The 20,703-nt window shown below is 46.2% G+C and overlaps 1 protein-coding gene across 2 annotated transcripts in view; it reads right to left on the bottom strand.

Annotated features, from left to right (window-relative positions):
• The window catches only part of LOC131037474 (ureidoglycolate hydrolase), a 274,909-nt gene that overhangs the window by 121,751 nt on the left and 132,455 nt on the right, over positions 1–20,703 (bottom strand). For both annotated transcript variants that reach the window (XM_057969614.2, XM_057969613.2), the window contains exon 8: positions 11,126–11,217. In XM_057969614.2, coding sequence (XP_057825597.1) covers positions 11,126–11,217 — 92 coding nt within the window. The remainder of the gene's footprint in view (positions 1–11,125; positions 11,218–20,703) is intronic.

Raw genomic sequence — 20,703 nt, 5'->3', positions numbered from 1 at the left:
TCTCCAAAAGGACATGGAATGAATGTTGAAAGAATTAAAAGCCATGAAAGGGAGTACAAGCAAGACGGAAGAAAATGACGTGTGGTGTACCGACTGTAGGAGTGACGGACACACCAAGGGGTCCTGCCCCAAGAAGGCTTTCTGCGACATTTGTCAGATTGCGGGACATTTGACAAAGGAATGTCCCTACAATATGAAAACTAGGAACCAACAAGTTCTCTTCACACAAGAGCAGCCGGCCGTCGAAACTTCGCAAACCACCAACAATAATGCATCATCTAGCGAATACCGGAACAATTGGCGAGGGGGGAGGACCAATAATAATAATACGAGCCGAATCCAATATGATGCAAAGGGACGGCCAATGATCCAGTGCCGAGCCTACAATCAATGGGGCCACTTTGCGAGAGAATACACCTCAAAAGAAACTCCACAAAAACTATGCAAATGGTGTGGGCCTGGAGACCACGATGATGGAACTTGCCCAAAGTCTGGAGTGAACCTGCTCAACATCAATAGGACGGAGGAACGGGTATTGGCAATCACACGGTCACAGGCAAAGAAGGCCACATACCCGGACCCCCACACAAAGAAGTAGCAGGCGCTGGAGGCCAAGGCTGAAGTGGCGAAGGAAATGTTGGCAGCGAAGGAAATGTTGGCACAAAGGAGCACCCAGGAAGCGGTAAGTACTTCCCGATCCGAGGCGGAGGAAAATATCCTGAAGCAAATGCTGCATATTGAAGTGTCGGTGAAAATGAAGGACCTCCTGGAAACAATGCCGCAATTATGTACGGCACTCCTACGTACGGTCCAAGTAACCCCGCACAGTCAAGCAACCCAGAATACGGATGGTTCCGGCAAAACACCTACAGACCCATTGGTCCTGACACTATATAGTGGCTGACACCCGACGGTGGTAGAAATGGGAATACTGGCCACCATTCTGACTGACACTATCGTCGACGGCAGGTCCGGAGTGAATGTACTTCCGGAAGAAACCTAGAAGCAGCTTGGCAAACCGACACTAGCCGTCAACCTTCAACTTATTGGGAGCGGATCAACATGGTATCAAACACCTTGGAACGCTCATGGTGCAACAAGTGACCATCGGGACACAACCATTTGTCCTCGACTTCGTGGTGATTCCGCTAGCCAAGAAAGGATACGACGCCATTTTGGGCAGAGGGTGGTTGGTGGCAGCCAGAGTGAATCACAACTGGAAGCGTAACACGTTGTCAATGGAGAAAGCTAGGAGAAAATTTATTATCGACCTGAAAACACAACTTGTGAGTGAAGAACTCGCGTTCAGAGTCGGAATCAGACAGCGAAGGTGGAGTTAACAAAGGAAAATACGGAAGGGAACCGAACGAGGAAGGCGTTCTCGAAATCCAAGGATGTTCTGAGGATGAGACCGATTCCCTTAATGGGCTCTTCCACTTGCAAATGGAGGACTACGAGCTGCTATATGGGTGTAACATGTTGTAGGTTGACGGGGATCGGGACGAGAATGAATTTCTGCTAGCGTACGGGGAATACATCGAAGGGGATGCCCCGGTCAACGAAGTACCAGCACACAGGTTTGACATGACAAAACCAATCCGATACGAAGAGTCCATAAAACCGACAAACCTCGGCACGGAAGCAGAGCCAAGAAACACCCTGGTTGGCGACGACTGGAACCCAGTCCTGAAAGCCGCCACGTTTAAAATATTCATGGAATACAAGGATGTATTCGCTTGGACGTATAAGGACCTCAAGGGGGTGCCGCCAGAATTGTGCATACACCAAATTTCACTCGTACCTGGGGCCGTACCTGTACGGAAGAGGCCATACAGAATGAATAAAAACTATGCGGCAAGAGTGAATGATGAAATTGAGCGTATGCTCGAAGCCGGGATTATTTTTAAAGTGCAGACCAGCAAGTGGGTATCGCCCATAGTGATATCCCTTAAAAAGGAGGCAAACCAGGGCAAACCAGATACGAATCTGCGTGGATTTCAGATGCCTTAACGCGGTCACCATAAAAGACCCGTTTCCAATACCCTTTACGGATAGCATCTTGGAGGAAGTGGCCGGTCATGAAATTTATTCATTCATGGATGGATTTTCTGGGTATAACCAGATATCCATCGCCGAAGAAGACAAATTAAAAACTACCTTCATAGTGGAGGATGGCGTGTACTCGTATAATCGAATGTCGTTTGGATTATGCAACGCACCAGCGACCTTTCAACAGATAATCCTTCACATATTTGAAAAGATGTCAGTAGGGAACTTCAGGGCGTTCCTGGACGACTGGTCCATCTACAGCAACCAAGATACACATTTGGGCGCACTTGGCGAATGCATGGAGAGATGCAGGCGAGCTCGCCTAGCACTCAACCCCAAAAAATGCAGATTCATGGTGCCTCAAGGGAAGTTATTAGGACACATAGTGTGTAAGGCTAGACTCAAGACTAACCCAGACAAGATTCGGGTGATAGTAGAAATGGAGGCACCCACAGATGTCACGGGAGTCAAATCCTTCCTAGGACACATAGGGTATTACAGGTGATTTATCAAAAATTTTGCTCGAGAATCCTGCCCTTTGGACAAGCTGACAAGGAAAGGTGAACGGTATATATGGGGGACGGCTCAGGAGGAGGCCTTCCAAGAACTGAAGTCACGGTTGGTGGGTGCGCCAATCCTAACATATCCTGACTAGGACAAAGAGTTCCACGTACACGTTGACGCATCCAACTTTGCCATAGGGGCCACACTAGTGCAGGTTGGTGACCACGGGCTAGATCACCCGGTCTACTTTGCAAGCAGACTCCTATCGAAGGCAGAGAAAAATGATAGCACCACAGAAAAGGAAGCCCTCAGGATGGTGTACTCCGTCCAGAAATTTCGACATTACTTGTTCGCCACCCCGTTCACATTTTATGTGGACCACCAGGCTTTAATGTATCCAGTAAACAAGCCAATTATCCAAGGACGAATTAGCCAATGGCTACTATTGCTGCAGGAATTTACATTCAACATTATAGTAAGACCTGGGAAGAGCCATGTGATAGCTAACCAGCTATCGAGAATCCAGTCAGGAGAACCAACCGAAGGGGTGAACAAAGATTTTCCAGACGCTCACTTATTTCGCATCGCGGTCCTTCCCACCTGGTAGGCAAGCATGGGGGAATATTTGTCGACATCATGGTTCCCGAGGGAGATGCCACCAGGAGAAAGAAGGAAACCGGTACTGAGGAGCAGGACATTCCAACTCATTAACGGCCTATTGTATTAAATGGGGCCCGATCAGATCCTACGGCGATGCGTCCTAGAAGAGGAAATTCTAGGCGTCCTAAGGGAAGCACATGAAGGGCCCGCAGGTGGACACATGGGGCCCAACACCACGGCGAGGAAAGTTTTGTTGGCAGGACTGTGGTGGCCGACACTACATAATGACGCCAAGGAGTGGGTAACAAGCTGTGATACATGCCAGCAGGTCGGACGGCCATTAAAAAGGGATTTTATGCCCCTCAACCTATCGAATGCCCAGGAACTGTTTGAGAGATGGCGATTGGATTTCGTCGGACCATTAAAACCAAGTAGAGCCTGACGTTGCAGATACATTGTAGTGGCAACAAAATACTTGACCAAGTGGGTGGAGGCACAGGCCTTACTTGACAATTCCAGAGGGATAGGGATAGCAATATCAGGGTTTTAGCATCAGGCGTACGTGTTGCAGGCGGCACCATGAATGCCAGCACCCGACAAAAGCAAAAACAGAAGGCACCACAGGCTGCCATAAGTGCGAAAAACACAATGACGCCACAAAATATCACTTTTGAAGGCCTGAATGGATTGGAATGCCGGAAATGGTGGCAGGACACCCCCGACAATGACCTGGTGAAGCAAAACCTCCGTAAGGCACAAGTAGAGTGGGTTGTTCGGATGCCCGTGTTCCCTATCCGGGAGTACGAGGGCGCCCTACGCTTCATGGTGGACACCTTCGACAGGCACACATGCACCAGCACGTTTGAATACCTCCGGAGGGATGTTACTATATCCTTCAAAGCAGGGGATTTCACGAGGGTATTCGACATTCTGGGTAGCCAGGGCAAGAAAATAGACTTGAAGGCCAAAAAGATGACGCGGGAGGAGGAGCGGTGGATTAAATTAATCTCCCGAAACTTGACGACAGCAAAGTTAGATAGCGTGGCTAGAGCCATGAAGGGTCGTGGAATCCGTAAGACTTTTGTTGCGAAGGTACACTGGAGATGCATTATGGATGTCATCAAGAGCAGATTGACAAGATCGAGTAGGGCATCGGACATCGCCCTCCCTCAAATTATGCTGATGAATGGGTTGATGAATGGCATCGTGTATGATTGGGCCGCGTTACTGGCAGAACGCATGTATGAGTTTTTGACGCTCCAGCATCGCACATTCTATATGCCTCACTACGCTATAGGGTTGTTCCTGGAGGCCACGTGGGAAGCAGTGCCGGAGGACGAGTTGGAGGTACGGCCGCAGGGACCGTTGACAGCAAGAGAGCCTCCAATAATGTATTGGAGGCACTTGGACATTGGGCACTCTTCCGCGAAGCGGAAACGGGCGATAGATATGGCCTCGTCCTTAGGGGAGCCTGACAGCGGGAGGGATTCCAGCAGCGCGGAGGATTCAGGGGCGGAAGATGAGGAGGACAATAGCAGCCAAGCGACGGAGGAGCCTGTATGAGTCCTGTTTGCCCCACCCCTGTTACCGATGGGCACGCCTATGCCATCATCTCGAGTGGGCGGCACCTGTATTCCAGCCTTCGGGCAAAGCCATATGCCTGTTACACTTGGTCCCCTCCAGCATGAGAACCACTGGGCCCAACCACGGCGGCACTCGCTGAGGACATGGCAGAGTCAAGGACGGAGGAGTCACCGCATCGGGTAGTGGTCACTGAGGAGCAGGGGTTGACCGAGGTGGAGGTGGTGGATACCGAGCCTCAGGTGCGGTTGGACGTCGTGGGTAGTGATGCAATGGTGACTGTTTCTGCTTCCTTGTTGGAGGAGCCGACGACAGCGAACCATCCCCCGGTCACGGAGATGCGTGCCGACCTCGAGGCTATGCAGAGCTGGCTCACACAGCGGTTTCAGATGACACTGGCACAACAGGAGGGAGTTGTTGTATTCTCACCATGTCGAGAGACTAGAGCAGAGGTAGTCGACTTGGCTGACTCATCAGGGGAGGCACATGGACTCACAGTTGGGAACGAGGTGGGGGAGGTCGCCTCTGCTGGGCAGGCACCAGGAGATGGTACACCTTCGGTGGCGGAGGAGGTACCTTCACAGTAGGATACAGTTGTGCCCGTTCCACCAGGGACTTCACAGCCTTCGGCGCAGACGGGGGAGGATATTGAGACCTATCTAGCTGACATGGCTGATATGGTGACGAGGGGTAGGCGGGTGGTGGCCGCTGCCCAGACGCAAGCATTGTAGCAGGTGGTGGTGGAGCTAGAGCAGGTCTTACAGTTTATGCGGGTGGGTTGCCCGACAGCCTTTGCTACCTGCTTTGAGTCTTAGGGGTGGCCAACTACTAAGACAGAGGGGATGCTCCAGGCTTGGAGGCTGCGTCAGCCCGTTGTAGAGAGTCGGGTGGCGGCAGTTGTCCGCGAGATCGAGCAGGTCTACCGGGATGCCTATTATACATTGAGGCGTACACAGCAGGAGTCTATGGCCCGCGAGGCTGCACGCGTCGCGTTGGAGAGAGATGTGGCTAGCCAGCAGGCCTCATGGGCAGCCGAGAGGGCGCAGTTGTTGGCACAGCTAGAGATGGCCCGCACAGAGACGGCTGAGACCCGGGCAGCAAAGGCCGAGGTAGAGACTCGTCTGGTGGCCGAGCAGACTCGGCTGGTCTGCACGACGGAGGCAGTGGATACAAAAGAGGAGTTGCTGGAAGCCGCACACATGGTGAAGATAGCTTTGGAGAAAGTATTGGTGGTGGAGCGGGATGTGACTGCACGCACTCAGCAGGTGTATGGGCTCTGCGCCCGCTTGGCGGCCAAGACACCGACATCTTACCCTTCTGCTTCAGGGACACTTCCTCAACCCCCTCCCTAGTTTTTCATATATGTATATTGTATAGATTGCATTATCTCCATTTTTGTAAGTCGCCTGGAGACAACTTTTCTTTTTGGGGGGGATGATGTTGGCGGTATTATTGTACATGGGAATAAGATTAGTTAATTATGTGTAATTGTTTTGGTTAGTTGGCAACCGAGGGGTCGTAGTTGCGGTGCGACTGTTGGCGCTCGCACCCCCTCGGTACCCTTTTATACCTCGGAATGTAACTTGTAACATACACTTATTATGAATAGAACATCTGATATACTGGTCTGATTTTTACGGCATTAGTCTGCATTATGTTCTTTATGCCTTAAGTTATTCACCCGAGAGGAAAACATCAATCATTGAAAAATTTGCAAGAAAGCAACAGGTCGGAATCAAGAAACACAAGAAATATTGCCACATTTCTTAATGTAATGTCCCTTGTAGGAGGCTTGAAATAAGTTTACTAAATTACCAGAGATTCAACAAATGGACAATTACAAATCAATAAGAAGATATTAAATAACAATGAGAGTTATAGATTCCTTGGATTTCTGATATTAAATCCGAATTATATGCACAAAAGATGATCCTCAATCAGATCAGATTGCCGGTCCTGAATAATGTCTTTAAAAACAAGCATAAACTTAAATATATATCTGCTACAAACAATATTGCTATTCCTGATTTTTTACCTTAAAATCATGCATAAGTCTGAGTATTATTTCTGCCCATGTGCTAATATTATAGGCCCAAAATTGATTGCCTTTCGTGATTTGATTCCTTATAAACATGCAAGCTATTTTAAGAAGCCATGTCTGATATAATACTAATTTCTTATGATTCTAGGAATGATTCCTTGCTGCTCCTTGAGCGCTCCACAATGGGAATATAGTTCTTAATTCACAAAACGCACACTTCTCTTCCCCAATTGTAATCTCTATATATATCTTCATTATTTTATCCGAGTGTGACTTTCTTTGGAAGACACAATGCTTCTCTATGACACGTCTTTTTCATCCTTTGAAAAGTCTCTATTAACTAAATCACACCTTTTTGATACATGTTTGTTTTCTTTAACATATTAAATGTCGCTTCATTTTAACTAATAAAACTTTATAATGATTTGCACCTTTGAGGAATAGACTCATAAAAAAATCGCGCCCTTTTGAAAGCATTGCTGGCTTTAACACGGATTAATTAGAGGCAACTAGATGAATCGCACCTTGTACATAGTGTTGCATTCTATAATCGCTACCTTATTCTTTTATTTAATTGCTTCTTTAACAAGTCGTATCTATTAGGAGGAGTTAATTATTAACAAATCTGTCTTCTACATATTCAAAGACAATGCAGCTCTTAATTGCTGCACACACACTTTTGCCATTGCTTGCTTTAAGTAAATATGTTAATCCTTAAATAGTTTGTTGCCTTGTGCTTGCTCTCAACAAACATTTTGTAGTTGGCCCTATATTCTGGATTGCTACAGTGATACTAAGTGGCAGAGTCTTCTTAATAAAATCGCTGATCAATGATTCTTGGTTTGCTGTTGTTATTGACTTCTTTAGCATATGTACTGGTCATTGTCCTTTGTTTTATGCTATCATTAGTGACCATTTGTGTAATGTCCCCATTTGTGGAGAAGAATCGATTAATTAATTTAATTAGTTAAGTTGTCCAAATAATTATTATTATTTTTTATGGATAGCTTAATTAATTATTTTAATTAATAATATTAAGTTGATTATTTATAAAGTTATCAAATAAATTAAAAAATAAAAGATGACTTTATATTTAATTAATAAAGTGACTAATTAAAAAAATATATCATAAAGTCACTTCTAGAAGCTTCTGGATATTGGGGTGAAAAAGTATTAAAGGAGATCAAGTTGAGCTTCAAGGCAGCCAGGAGTTGATAATTGAATTGATTGGGTTTGTAGAACCAGGAAGTTTCTGCAGAAGAGTGTCTTTGGAAACGAAAACTCCCATAGATAGCATAACCGAGGGAGTGAAAGACCTTCCGAGGGGTTGCAGCTGAGAGTGGGAGGCAAATCAGTCTTCCATATAGAGCTTATTGAGTTTGCTACATTTCCATGGTGGATGCATTCATGGTATTTTCAGATTTTCAGATTGAGTGCCCATTGTGTATCGATTTTGATTGGAGGAATAAGGCAATCCTATTGCAGAACATTTTGAAGTGAACTTGTGAGTTTGCTGTTAGGAATTACAGGTCTGAAGCAAGTTCGTATTCTTTCCTCCTAACCCACGATTTGGGTTATATTTCACCAATAAGGCATCAAATCCTCCTACCAAGTCCAGCAATAATTTTGGGGGAGTTAGGCGATTCTTTTGAGACATTTTGAGGTTGCATTGTGGAAGAATCAGTGCTATATCAATCTGAGACAAAATCATGGCAGTCAGCCTTCACCATCGATTTTGCTCATAACTCACCTATTTAGCATCGACTCTCATCAATGAAGATGGAACTACACTTGTGAAGGGAAGGCGAACAGTTTGGAGAGGAGATTGAGGACTAGTAGCTGAACCTTCATTCATTCTCAGACCTCCATAGCAGCAACAGGGGCGATTTGGCAAGAGGGTTGAATTTGGACATTGGACGCTTCAAGATCAAAGATATTGCTTGCTTCTTCAAGGCGCTATATTCCAGGTTCATTTGATATTGATATTCCATTGGTAATCTCAGTTTGTATGCATGAGTCCATGGGCTATCATATGTCTTCAGACAATCTGAAAGTGGTCATTGTTATTAGTCAATGTGTTTTGGTACAAGCTGGCCAATGTAATGAGCATGTGATTTCTAAATAAAGGAGAGATAAGGTTGTATATCATTCACATGTTGTTATATGATTGCATGCCAACTGTTTTTCCAAATGTCAGTCAGCTGTAGGTGTACTTTTGTGTGTCTAAATTGGCATTGAATTATATAATTTAGTAGCATATGCATCTTTGATAATTGTCTTATCAATTAGAAGTCTTTTATAGCCGATCTTGCATGACAAGTATGTGTTTGATAAACTCCATACCAATCTGAAAGTTCTGAGACACATATCAGCATAACAGCAAAAATCAAAGTTGCATAACACGCAGATTGAAAAGACAGGTTGCTAGCAAATATTCCTTGCATATTCAGTCATACCAACTGCAGGGGATATTTCAATCTGCAAACTAACTGCAAATCCCTCAAATATATATCTTTGTCTTAAGTATATGAATCAACCAAAATACGAGCAATGAGTCACCCAGCATTAAGACTTTAAATTAGTTCTTTCCTAGTTGGCTATCTTTTATATGCGTCCTCATTTGTAAAGATAATACAAGGAGCTTTCTCAAGTTAGCAACACAATACTAATAAGTCTTGTTTTGTATTAGAATTTGGATGGGGGCATCACACTTATTCTAGTTTCTTCTGCTTTTAAAGCATTAACCATTTCATCATTGGGAGAAATGGAGAGAATTCTTGGTGCAAAGGAAGGTTCCTTACCCTCAATTCCTCCTCTATTGTCTCCTCCTTGGATGAGACTTTTGCTTCCACTTCCACCCATTCCGTTTCCCAGAAGTCCTCTGCCTTCAAGTGACAAATCCATGGCCACTCATAGTCCTCCATTGAAGGCCACCGATGGAGGGCATGAAGTCTCACAAGAATCTGCAATCAGGGCCTCTTTGAACAGCACCTTTGAAGCAACCAAATTACCACTTGGGGATGCAGGCCATTCAATTGTGGGGCATCATTATTTTGTTCTAAATTATTACAACCCTCCCCATCTACCACATTAACTTCTCCCATGAGCTAGAAGGCTCAAGAGACACCACTAGCCTCTCCAAAGTACAAGAATATTAACTACCTAGACTCCAAGGCCAAGGCAAGGATGACAATAAATGCAGACTTGGCGAGAGTTCAATTCAAATTACCCAATCATGGAAAGTTTTATAGTAAGTGTCATTTTGCACTTAGTTTTCCAATAGTTATTTTCAAAAAAAATTATTTATTTCCATTCAAAGTTTTATAATAAGTGTCATTTTGCACTTAGTTTTCCAATAGTTATTTTCAAATTTGCATAGTGCTGATATTGTTGTTCACTAAGTCATTGTCTTTGAAGCTATTTGTTTTATGAATTAAGTAAATCTAGTAATTAAAAAATATTGGTATTGTGGATGTTATTAGAGGAAGCATTTGGCTTTGAGAACAAACCTTCACACTTATTTCATAGTCATAATTTTAATACTGTTTCAATTTCAATCCTATTCAAACTTGTGATTTTCAATCTACGTATTTTATTGAAAGTTGCAAGTGTTCCTTTCTTGTGTCAAATCTTTTTTCTGCAGTAGATAGCTTTTATATACAAACCTCTTTACTGGTGCAAAAGTGTTGAGCCTTGTTCCTGAAACTGATAAACAAAAAGATGGGTTACAATTTTAGTTTGTTTATAGTGCAACTCAAAATCCTTGGATTCTAGGTTAAAGGGCACAATCCCTTATAATTTGAAGAATGGTTACTATACACACTGTTCCATTTTGTGTAACATCAAAAGGTGTAAATTAAAATGCTAACATATATAATCTAATGTATATTAACACGCACATGAATACACCCTCACACACACATCGTCTAGAATATCCTGCTTTATAAAATTTTCTAAAGTTGGCAAGATAGATTTTGTGAATCGTAACAATATTAGCATGCAAAGAATGTAACCCTTCTAGTCCAAGTCCTATGAAACTTGCAACAAAAATTTTATGTACAACGTTTTTTGAAAACGCTATGTGGTTAATACTCAGCTTAGCCTATGATGTTCATCTTGGATTTGTTTGTGATCTTGCAAATGATTACTAGAAATTCAAAAAATCATATGACATATTATACATAGATGGAATTACCAAAAGCTTCCAACTTAAGAGTAATGAGTATGAGAAATTGATAAGAAAAATCATCAATGGAACTACATGGATGTAGCTTATGACAGTCAAAATGATTTTCTAAACTTCAAGTTTCCCAAGCAGCATGTACATAGCAAGAAAAGTGAATAGCACACCTGTTGTCCCTACACTATCCACAGAGCCAGACTCCAAAACATGCTTTTCAACTGCCAGCGCCAACTCAGAAGCAGCCAGTCCTGCATCATTCCTGTTTGGCAACGACTCAAAGACAGTAAGTTGCAACAAAGTTGTATCAGAAGTCATAGGGTCAAGAACTAATCCAATTCATTATGAATTATACATTTTGTACTGGCATAATTTTGTTGTCATTTGATTAAATAGATAGTAATTTATTTTGATTATGGTTAATATTCTAAACGTGAATGTTCACAAAAATTCATAAACTGACAAGGATCACTTTCCAATTAGAAAGTGAATTTTAGTAATAAGAACTACAAAAACAAACTAATCCAACCACTAAGAGTATCAAGGGTCATTTCTGGTGGCGTATCAGTAAGGGAAGGGGTATTGGGATTCTGATTGATGTTACAGTGCAGGAAATATCATCGATGCTCCAAATCCGTGCAGCAATCCATGTTAAGACCTTTCAAATTTTCTGGAAGCCCCTTCATCTAATAAGCTTTGTCTAATTGGCCATTGATTTTCCGTACATTTTCACCATTGATTTTCCGTACATTTTTACAAGTGTTCTAGTGAAAGAATGGGTCTTGGTTGCCACTGCCTGTGAACTTGGGTAGCATTTAACAGTATGCAAGTGGAGATGGAATTGCCATGATGTTAATGTTGCTCCTCTGAATCCCCCTCTATCCATTCAATTGGTCCAGTCTAGTTTTTTTTGACTGTTCAACCTGCAGTGTCCTCTAGAAAAACAGGGTAATTAATATCATGCTATAGTTATCCTTTCAACACTAATAGTCATACTGTCTTCCATTTGATCTACCAAGCTCTAAAAGATCCTTGCAATTCGCTCTTCCAATTTGCCACTCAATGTTGAACTTCCATTTGTTAGCCGCATTATTGTATACGGGAATACGAATAGTTAATTAAGTCGTAAATTGGGTTTGTTAGTTGGCACCCGAGGGGTGGCAGTTGCGATGCGGCGGTTGGCGCCCGCACCCCCTCAGTATCTTTATATACTCCTCATTGTAACTTGTAAAGGACACACGAATTATGAATGGAACAACATATCTGATACTTGTCTGATATCTATGGCATTGTTCTACATTATGTACTTCATGCTTTAAGTATTCAACCGAGAGGGCAAACATTTGGCGCCGTTGCCTAGACGTACTCGGGAACGGAAGACACGGATGGCACATAGACACAATGGGCCTACCAATTGGTGAAATAAACCCGGAGGCGGATGACGCGCAACCGGAACTTTACACAGGCAAAGACACGGCAACGAGAGAATTTTCAATTCTACTCCAAGTAGCCATCCAGACCTACGTCCGACGAGAGGCGGCGGAGGCGGAAATCCCACCAGGTGCCATGTGGACAGCTCTGGAGGTTAGCCCAGCAGTGAACCGGTTGATGAACCACCTCCCCCGTTTGCTTGCACAAGCATCACTAGCACAACAGGCGCACCTGGAGGAGATTGCCCAGGAAGAGCGACGCCAACAGATCCTTCGCAACTACGAAGAAAACAGCCGACGGGAAACGGAACGAGATGGCGCCAGGCCAGGAGGGAATTGAACATTAAACTTTTTATTTTCAAATAAAAGTGTCATTGACACGAGTTGTACTTGAGCAGATGAATTAATGAAGACATGTTTTGATTTACGAATTGAGAGTTATGGAAATGTGCGACAATTAATGCCAAACCTACTGAATAAAGATAGAAATAAAAAACCAGAAACGAACGAGTGGGAGGCCGCGCAGAGGGCCTTGATTCTGGAGCAGCAAGTAGAACGTAGACGGAGGCTGAGGCAACTTGCCAAAGGATGACCTGGCGAAGGGGGGCCCGAGGGGAACCAAGGAGGTGTCACGGAAGGTGCAGAGGCCGACGGAAATTTCTAAGCATCGCCAGATCATCGTAGGACGCGGAGCCACGAAGAATTTCTAGAAGAAACAAGTTTACGGCGAAATCTAATCGAGGAGACTCGGGATCAGTTTAGGAACTTATCCCTTACGCCACAGAGTGAAGATCACCAACGGGAAGCAGGAGTAGGCGCGTGTCAGAGCGAAGGGGAGGGCAACAGTACGGGTGTAGGTGCCACACGCGACAGGCAAAACACCGTACCTCCAAGACACACCACCAACGCCACCGAAGGAAGCAGCGCAGGGCTACAGACACAGACACAACCGCCCCCAGGAAGACGACCAGGGATGGCGAGTAAACAAAAATTGCCAAAGTTCACAGGGGACGGCAAGGAAGACCCCTTACGGCACTGCCGTACATGCAAAACCATTTGGTCTGCCAACGGAGTGACAAACCAGAATGACTAGGTACAACAGTTTCCAGCCACGTTACGTGGAGTCGCCATAGATTGGTACTCCGATGTAGATAAGCAAAAAGTGGCCACATGGGCTAACCTACAGAAGGAATTCACGGAGGAGTTTCGGTTGCTCCATGATGACAACGAAATTGTAACAGAGATATACAGTACCAAGCAAGGTACTAAGGAGACAGTACGGGCATACAGCAGGAGACTAAAGGAATTGTTGGGTAAAATGGAGAGCCAGCCGGCTGAGGGCTTGAAAAAACGATGGTTCGTGGAAGGTTTGAAATCCTCCCTAAGGAAAAAAATGAAGATTGTACCCCTGACGTCATATGACGACGCCTATAACAGGGCGATGGATCTAGAAAGCGAATACAAAACATCAAGGAAGAAGAAAAGTAATAAATATTCATCTGACGACGATGAAGATTCTGACGGGGAGAGCAGTCGCAATGGCGAATCGAGTAAAAAGGTACACGCGCTCCAAAAGGACATGGAACGAATGCTGAAAGAATTCAAAGCCATGAAAGGGAGTACAGGTAAGACGGAAGAAAATGAAGTGTGGTGTACCGACTGTAGGAGTGACGGACACACCAAGGGGTCCTGTCCCAAGAAGGCTTTCTGCGACATTTGCCAGATTGCGGGACATTTGACAAAGGAATATCCCTACAATATGAAAACCAGAAACCAACAAGTTCTCTTCACGCAAGGGCAGCCGGCTGCCAGAACTTCGCAAACCGCCAACAATAATGCATCATCTAGCGGATACCGGAACAACCGGCGAGGGGGGAGGACCAATAATAATAATAGGAGCCGAATCCAATATGATGCAAAGGGACGGCCAATGATCCAGTGCCGAGCTTGCAATCAATGGGGCCACTTTGCTAGGGAATGCACCTCAGAAGAAACTCCACAAAAATTATGCAAATGGTGTGGGCCTGGAGACCACGATGATGGAACATGCCCAAAGTCTGGAGTAAACCTGCTCAACATCGACAGGGCGGAGGAACGGGTATTGGCAATCACACGGGCACAGGCAAAGAAGGTCACATACCCGAACCCTCGCACGGAGAAGCAGCGGGTGCAAGAGGCCAAGGTGGAAGTGGCAAAGGAAATGTTGGCACAAAGGAGCACTCAGGGAGCGATAAGTACCTCCCGATCTGAGGCGGAGGAGAATATCCTGAAGCAAATGCTACAGATTGAAGTGCCGGTAAAAATGAAGGACCTCCTGGAAACGATGCCACAATTACGTACGGCACTCCTACGTACGGTCCAAGTAACCCCGCACAGTCAGGCAACCCGGAATACGGATGGTACCGGCAGAACACCTACAGACCCATTGGTCTTGACATTATACAGTGGCCGACACCCAGCGGTGGTAGAAATGGGAATACTGGGAACCATTCTGACTGACACTATCGTCGACGACGGGTCCGGAGTGAATGTGCTTCCGGAAGAAACCTGGAAGCAGCTTGGCAAACCAACACTATGGCTGTCAACCTTTAACTTACTGGGAGCAGATCAACATGGTATCAAACCCCTTGGAACACTCATGGCACAACAAGTGACCATCAGGAGACAACCATTTGCCCTCGACTTCGTGGTGATTCCGCTAGCCAAGAAAGGATACGACGCCATTTTGGGCAGAGGGTGGTTGGTGGCAGCCAGAGCAAATCACAACTGGAAGCGTAACATGTCAATCGAAAAAGCCGGGAGGAAATTCATTATCGACCTGAAGACACAACTTGTGAGTGAAGAACTCGCGTCAGAGTCGGAATCAGACGGAGAAGGCGGAGTTGACGGAGGAAAGTATGGAAGGGAACCGAACGAGGAAGGCGTCCTCAGAATCCAACGATGTTCTGAGGACGAGACCGATTCCCTTGATGGGCTTTTTCACTAGCAAATGGAGGACTACGAGTTGCTGTATGGGTGTAACATGTTGCAGGTAGACGAGAATTTGGACGAGAACGAATTTCCGCCAGCGTACGGGGAATACACCGAAGGGGATGCCCCAGTCAATGAAGTACCAACACACAGTTTCGACATGACAAAACCAATCCAGTACGAAGAATCGGTAAAACCTACAAACCTCGGCACGGAAGCAAAGCCAAGAAACATCCTGGTTGGTGACGATTGGAACCCAGTCCTGAAGGCCGTGGCATTCAAAATATTCATGGAATACAAAGATGTATTCGCTTGGATGTATAAGGACCTCAAAGGGGTACCGCCAGAACTGTGCGTACACAAAATTACACTCGTACCTGGGGCCGTACCTGTACGGAAGAGGCCATACAGAATGAATAAAAACTATGCGGCAAGAGTAAATGATGAAATTGAACGTATGCTCGAAGCCGGGATTATTTTTAAAGTGCAGACCAGCGAATGGGTATCACCCATAGTGATATCCCTTAAAAAAGAGGCAAACCAAATACAAATCTGCGTGGATTTCAAATGCCTTAACGCGGTCACCATAAAAGACCTGTTTCCAATACCGTTCACAGATAGCATCTTGGAAGAAGTGGCCGGTCATGAAATTTATTCATTCATGGATGGATTTTTTGGGTATAACCAGATATCCATCGCCAACGAAGACAAATTAAAAACTACCTTCATAGTGGAGGATGGCATGTACGCGTATAATCGAATGCCGTTCGGATTATGCAACGCACCAGCAACCTTCCAAAGAATAATCCTTCACATATTTGAAAAGATGTCAGTAGGGAACTTCAGGGCGTTCCTGGACGACTGGTCCATCTACAGCAACCAAGATACACATTTGGCCGCACTGGGCGAATGCATGGAGAGATGCAGGCGAGCTCGCCTAGCACTCAACCCCAAAAAATGCAGATTCATGGTGCCTCGAGGGAAGCTATTAGGACACATAGTGTGTAAGGCTGGACTCAAGACTGACCCAGACAAGATTCGGGTGATAGTGGAAATGGAGGCACCCACAAATGTCACGAGAGTCAAATCCTTCCTAGGACACATAGGGTATTACAGGCGATTTATCAAAAATTTTGCTCGAGTATCCTGCCCTTTGGACAAGCTGACAAGAAAAGGTGAATGATATATATGGTGAACGGCTCAGGAGGAGGCCTTCCAAGAACTGAAGTCACGGTTGGTGGGTGCGCCAATCCTAGCCTATCCTGACTGGGACAAAGAGTTTCACGTACACGTTGACGCATCCAACTTTGCCATAGGGGCCACACTGGCGCAGGTTGGCGACCACGGGCTAGATCACCCAATCTACTTTGCAAGCAGACTCCTGTCGAAGGCAGAGAAAAATTATAGCACCACAGAAGGGGAAGCCCTCGGGATGGTGTACTCCGTCCAGAAATTTCGACATTACTTGTTCGCCACCCCGTTCACATTTTATGTGGACCACCAAGCTTTAATGTATCTGGTGAACAAGCCAATTATCCAAGGATGAATCAGTCGATGGCTGCTACTGCTGCAAGAATTTACATTCAACATTATAGTAAGACCTGGGAAGAGCCACGTGATAGTCGACCAGCTATCGAGAATTCAGTCAGGAGAACCAGCCGAAGGAGTAAACGAAGATTTTCCAGACGCTCACTTATTTCGCATCGCGGTTCTCCCTGCCTAGTACGCAAGCGTGGGGGAATATTTGTCGACATCACAGTTTCCGAGGGAGATGCCACCAGGAGAAAGAACGAAACTGGTACTGAGGAGCAGGACATTCCAACTCATTAATGGCCTATTGTATAAAATGGGGCCCGATCAAATCTTACGGCAATGCGTCCTAGAAGAGGAAATTCTGGGCGTCTTGAAAGAAGCACATGAAGGGCCCGCAGGTGGACACATGGGGCCCGACACCACGGCGAGGAAAGTTCTGTTGGCAGGATTGTGGTGGCCGACACTACATAATGATGCCAGGGAGTGGGTAACAAGCTGTGATACATGCCAACGGGCCGGATGACCATTAAAAAGAGATTTTATGCCCCTCAACCCATCGAATGCCTAGGAACTTTTTGAGAGATGGGGATTGGATTTCGTCGGACCATTAAAACCAAGTAGAGCTCGACGATGCAGATACATTGTAGTGGCAACAGAATACTTGACCAAGTGGGTGGAGGCACGAGCCTTACCCGACAATTCGGCGGTCAACATAGCAAAATTCATCTATGAACACATCATTATGCGGTATGGGATTCCAATCCAACTGACGAGTGACAGAGGAGGCCATTTTGTAAATCACATAATCCGACTGTTAACAACGGAGTTTAAAATCTTCCACTCCTTATCAAGCCCCTACTATCCACGGGCGAACGGGTAGGCGAGGCGACCAATAAAATAATAATGTCGGTGATATATAAGTCTTGCGGAGTGGAGAAGGATGACTGGGAGGAGCACCTACTGTCAGTACTTTGGGCATACCGAACAACTTACAAGGTAACTACGAGACAGACTCCCTTCCAGCTAATGTATGGACAAGAAGCTGTGGTGCCAGTTGAATTCATGGTGCCGAGTCTCCGGATCGCCATCGATAATTGACTTGGCGACATGGAAAGCCTGAGGGAGAGACTGTATGCTTTGAACAAATTGGACGAACGAAGGATGATGGCTCAATGGGCGATAGAGACGACCCAACAAAGACGGAAGGTTTGGCACGACAAGCATCTCCGGCGAATGAAGTTTACTCCTGGGCAGTTGATATTGAAATTCAACGGAAGGAATGAAATTAAACCTGGGAAATTCAAAGTGCGTTGGCTAGGACCATTCAAGGTATGTGAGGTCAACACCAATGGGGCAATTAAGTTGTGGACGTCGGACGAGGAAGAGATACCAGATGCCGTCAACGGGTCGAAATTAAAAATCTACCACGAACGGAGAGAGCCCGGACCATGACAAATGTTTGGAAAAAAAAAATAATAAATAAAAAAAAATAAAAAATAAATAAATAAAAAGTGGGCCCACCATACGGTGGAATCACTGACGGTGACAACACCGTGCGGTGGGGCCACCGGCGGTGGATGCCACAGTGTGGTGGTCATCGCACATGCCAACCACACACCACACGTCAAGCGCACACCCCAACCGCACACCGCCAACTGCACACACCGCATACACCCCGCCGTCCACACACGCCGCCAACTGCCAACTACGCACCGCCCACCGCCAATAAAACCCCGCCGCGCCGAACACTTCCACACGCAGCCCGCACAATGCCGAAGCCGCACACTCCCGCAACCTCCACGCGCAGCCGCACAACCTCCAACCGCCAGCCGCCAAGCCGCCAACCGCACAGCGCTAGCACCAGCCGCCAAGCCGCACAACGCCAGCGCAAGCTGCCAAGCTGCACAGCCCCCAGCCGCCAAGCCATACAACCATAGCTCAGCCACACAGAGCCGCACAACCGCAACCGGCACCAACCCGCACGAGTCTGTGCCGGGAACGGTTTTTATTTTTATTTTTTGGAGAAAAGAGAGAACAAAAAAAGGGGGTTATAAAAGCAGAATTGAAGTACTCTGTACTAATGGACACAAACAGGAACAAGACAGATTGGCGAAAGCGGTTGCAGCCGTTAGAAGACAAGTTGCAGGGAGGGCAAAAAGGAACCAGTGCAGACACAGGCAAACGGATTCTACCATCTGGGTTGCGCATTGCAGGTAGTCTCGATATGAGCACCAGTCAAAAAAACAAGAGGCATCGTCCCAAACCCTTCGCGATAAAGGACAGAGATGAAATAACGGCAGATAATATTATGTTCGAGGGTTTGAATGGAATCGACTGTCGAAACTGGTGGGCAAAGACACCTCCGGATGATTTAATAAAGAAGAGCCTTTGCCAGGCACAAGTACACTAGGCGGTCCAGATGCCAGTTTTTTCGATAAAAGACTTTGAGGGGGTTTTGCGTGCCATGATTGGCAGCTATGACAGACATCGCCACCAGTCGGTATTTGATTACCAACATCAGCAGATAACAGTATCATTCACGGCAGGCGAGTTCACTAGGGTATTTGGCATACCAAGGATAAAAGGAAAGAAGATAGACACCTCCTAGAAAATATCCCCCGAGAATCGTGCCACACTGCTCCAGCTGATGTTGTGCGATAACCTTACCCAAGCCGAAAAAGATAGCCTCAAAAGTGCAGGCAAGAGTCGAGGAGTGAAGAAACAATTTTTCGCCAAGGGAGTATGGTGATGCCTGTTGTTCGTGGTGAAGAGTCGCCTCACAGGTGCCACCCGCGCGTCGGACATAGCCATTGCACAGATAGTGCTGATGAACGGGCTGCACAATGGAGTGGTATATGACTGGGCGTCACTATTGGTGGATAGGATGGAGGAGTTCATGACGCTGCAATGCAAGAAGTTCTACATGCCGCATCATGCCATTGGATTATTTCTGGACGCACTCCGCACACAGATCACCCCGGGGTCACAACCATTGGAGCCACAGGGCCGTGTTGCACCAAACCAGCCGTCCATATTCTACTGGTCACACTTAGACGTCTTGGCACATGGCATGGAGGCACGTTTGGGCACAAAACGGAAGAAGGCCGCCATGTCCGATACAGAGTCCGACACAGAAGAGTCTGAGGCTGAGGATGCAGACAGTGGCAGGGAGGAATCCGCAGAGACCTCCCAGGTAAGCGGAGGGAGTTTCCGACTGACAGGGAGAAGGGGCGACCAGTTGCCTGAAGAAGGGGTAATGGAGTCTGCAGGTACAGTAGGGTCTACTGTAGCATCGGAGGTGCAGGTCCACTTTACACCAGCCCGCTTACTAGAGACTTGTCAGTTGGCGGTGTTGCGGTCCTTCGGGACAGTGAGTGTAGTTACCACGGTACCAGTTCCTAGTTTTGGGCAGCCTCAAGCGACGATAGCCATGACACCACCACGGGTGGAGACCTTGGCGAGTGCAGAGGCTTCCATGGTGCACAAGTTACCGGATGTGGTAGGACAGAATGTGCCAGGTTTACCCGGATATATGCAGGAGGCAATGACAACAGCAGGCACTCTTCATGATGACCTCACTAGCTAGTTGAGCCGTTACCAGATGGCACCCATGGCACCGGGAGAGGCCACTCTATCCCCAGGGCGGACCGCGTATTCCTTGGATGTCATTGATCTCGAGGAAGGGAGTTCCCCGAGCAGCAGGGCAATTTAGAGGGTTGCTTCACCCCCGGCGGTGGTAGTAACCAGTCCATACAGAGCAGAGGAAGTGCCAGTGGGAAGTCAGCAAGGTACAGAGTTGGAGCAGTTTATTACTG

The sequence above is a fragment of the Cryptomeria japonica genome, chromosome 6, assembly GCF_030272615.1.
Source record: "Cryptomeria japonica chromosome 6, Sugi_1.0, whole genome shotgun sequence".
Taxonomy (NCBI): domain Eukaryota; kingdom Viridiplantae; phylum Streptophyta; class Pinopsida; order Cupressales; family Cupressaceae; genus Cryptomeria; species Cryptomeria japonica.
The sequence above is the reverse complement of the archived record's forward strand: the minus strand, read 5'-3'. Positions and strand labels throughout refer to the sequence as shown.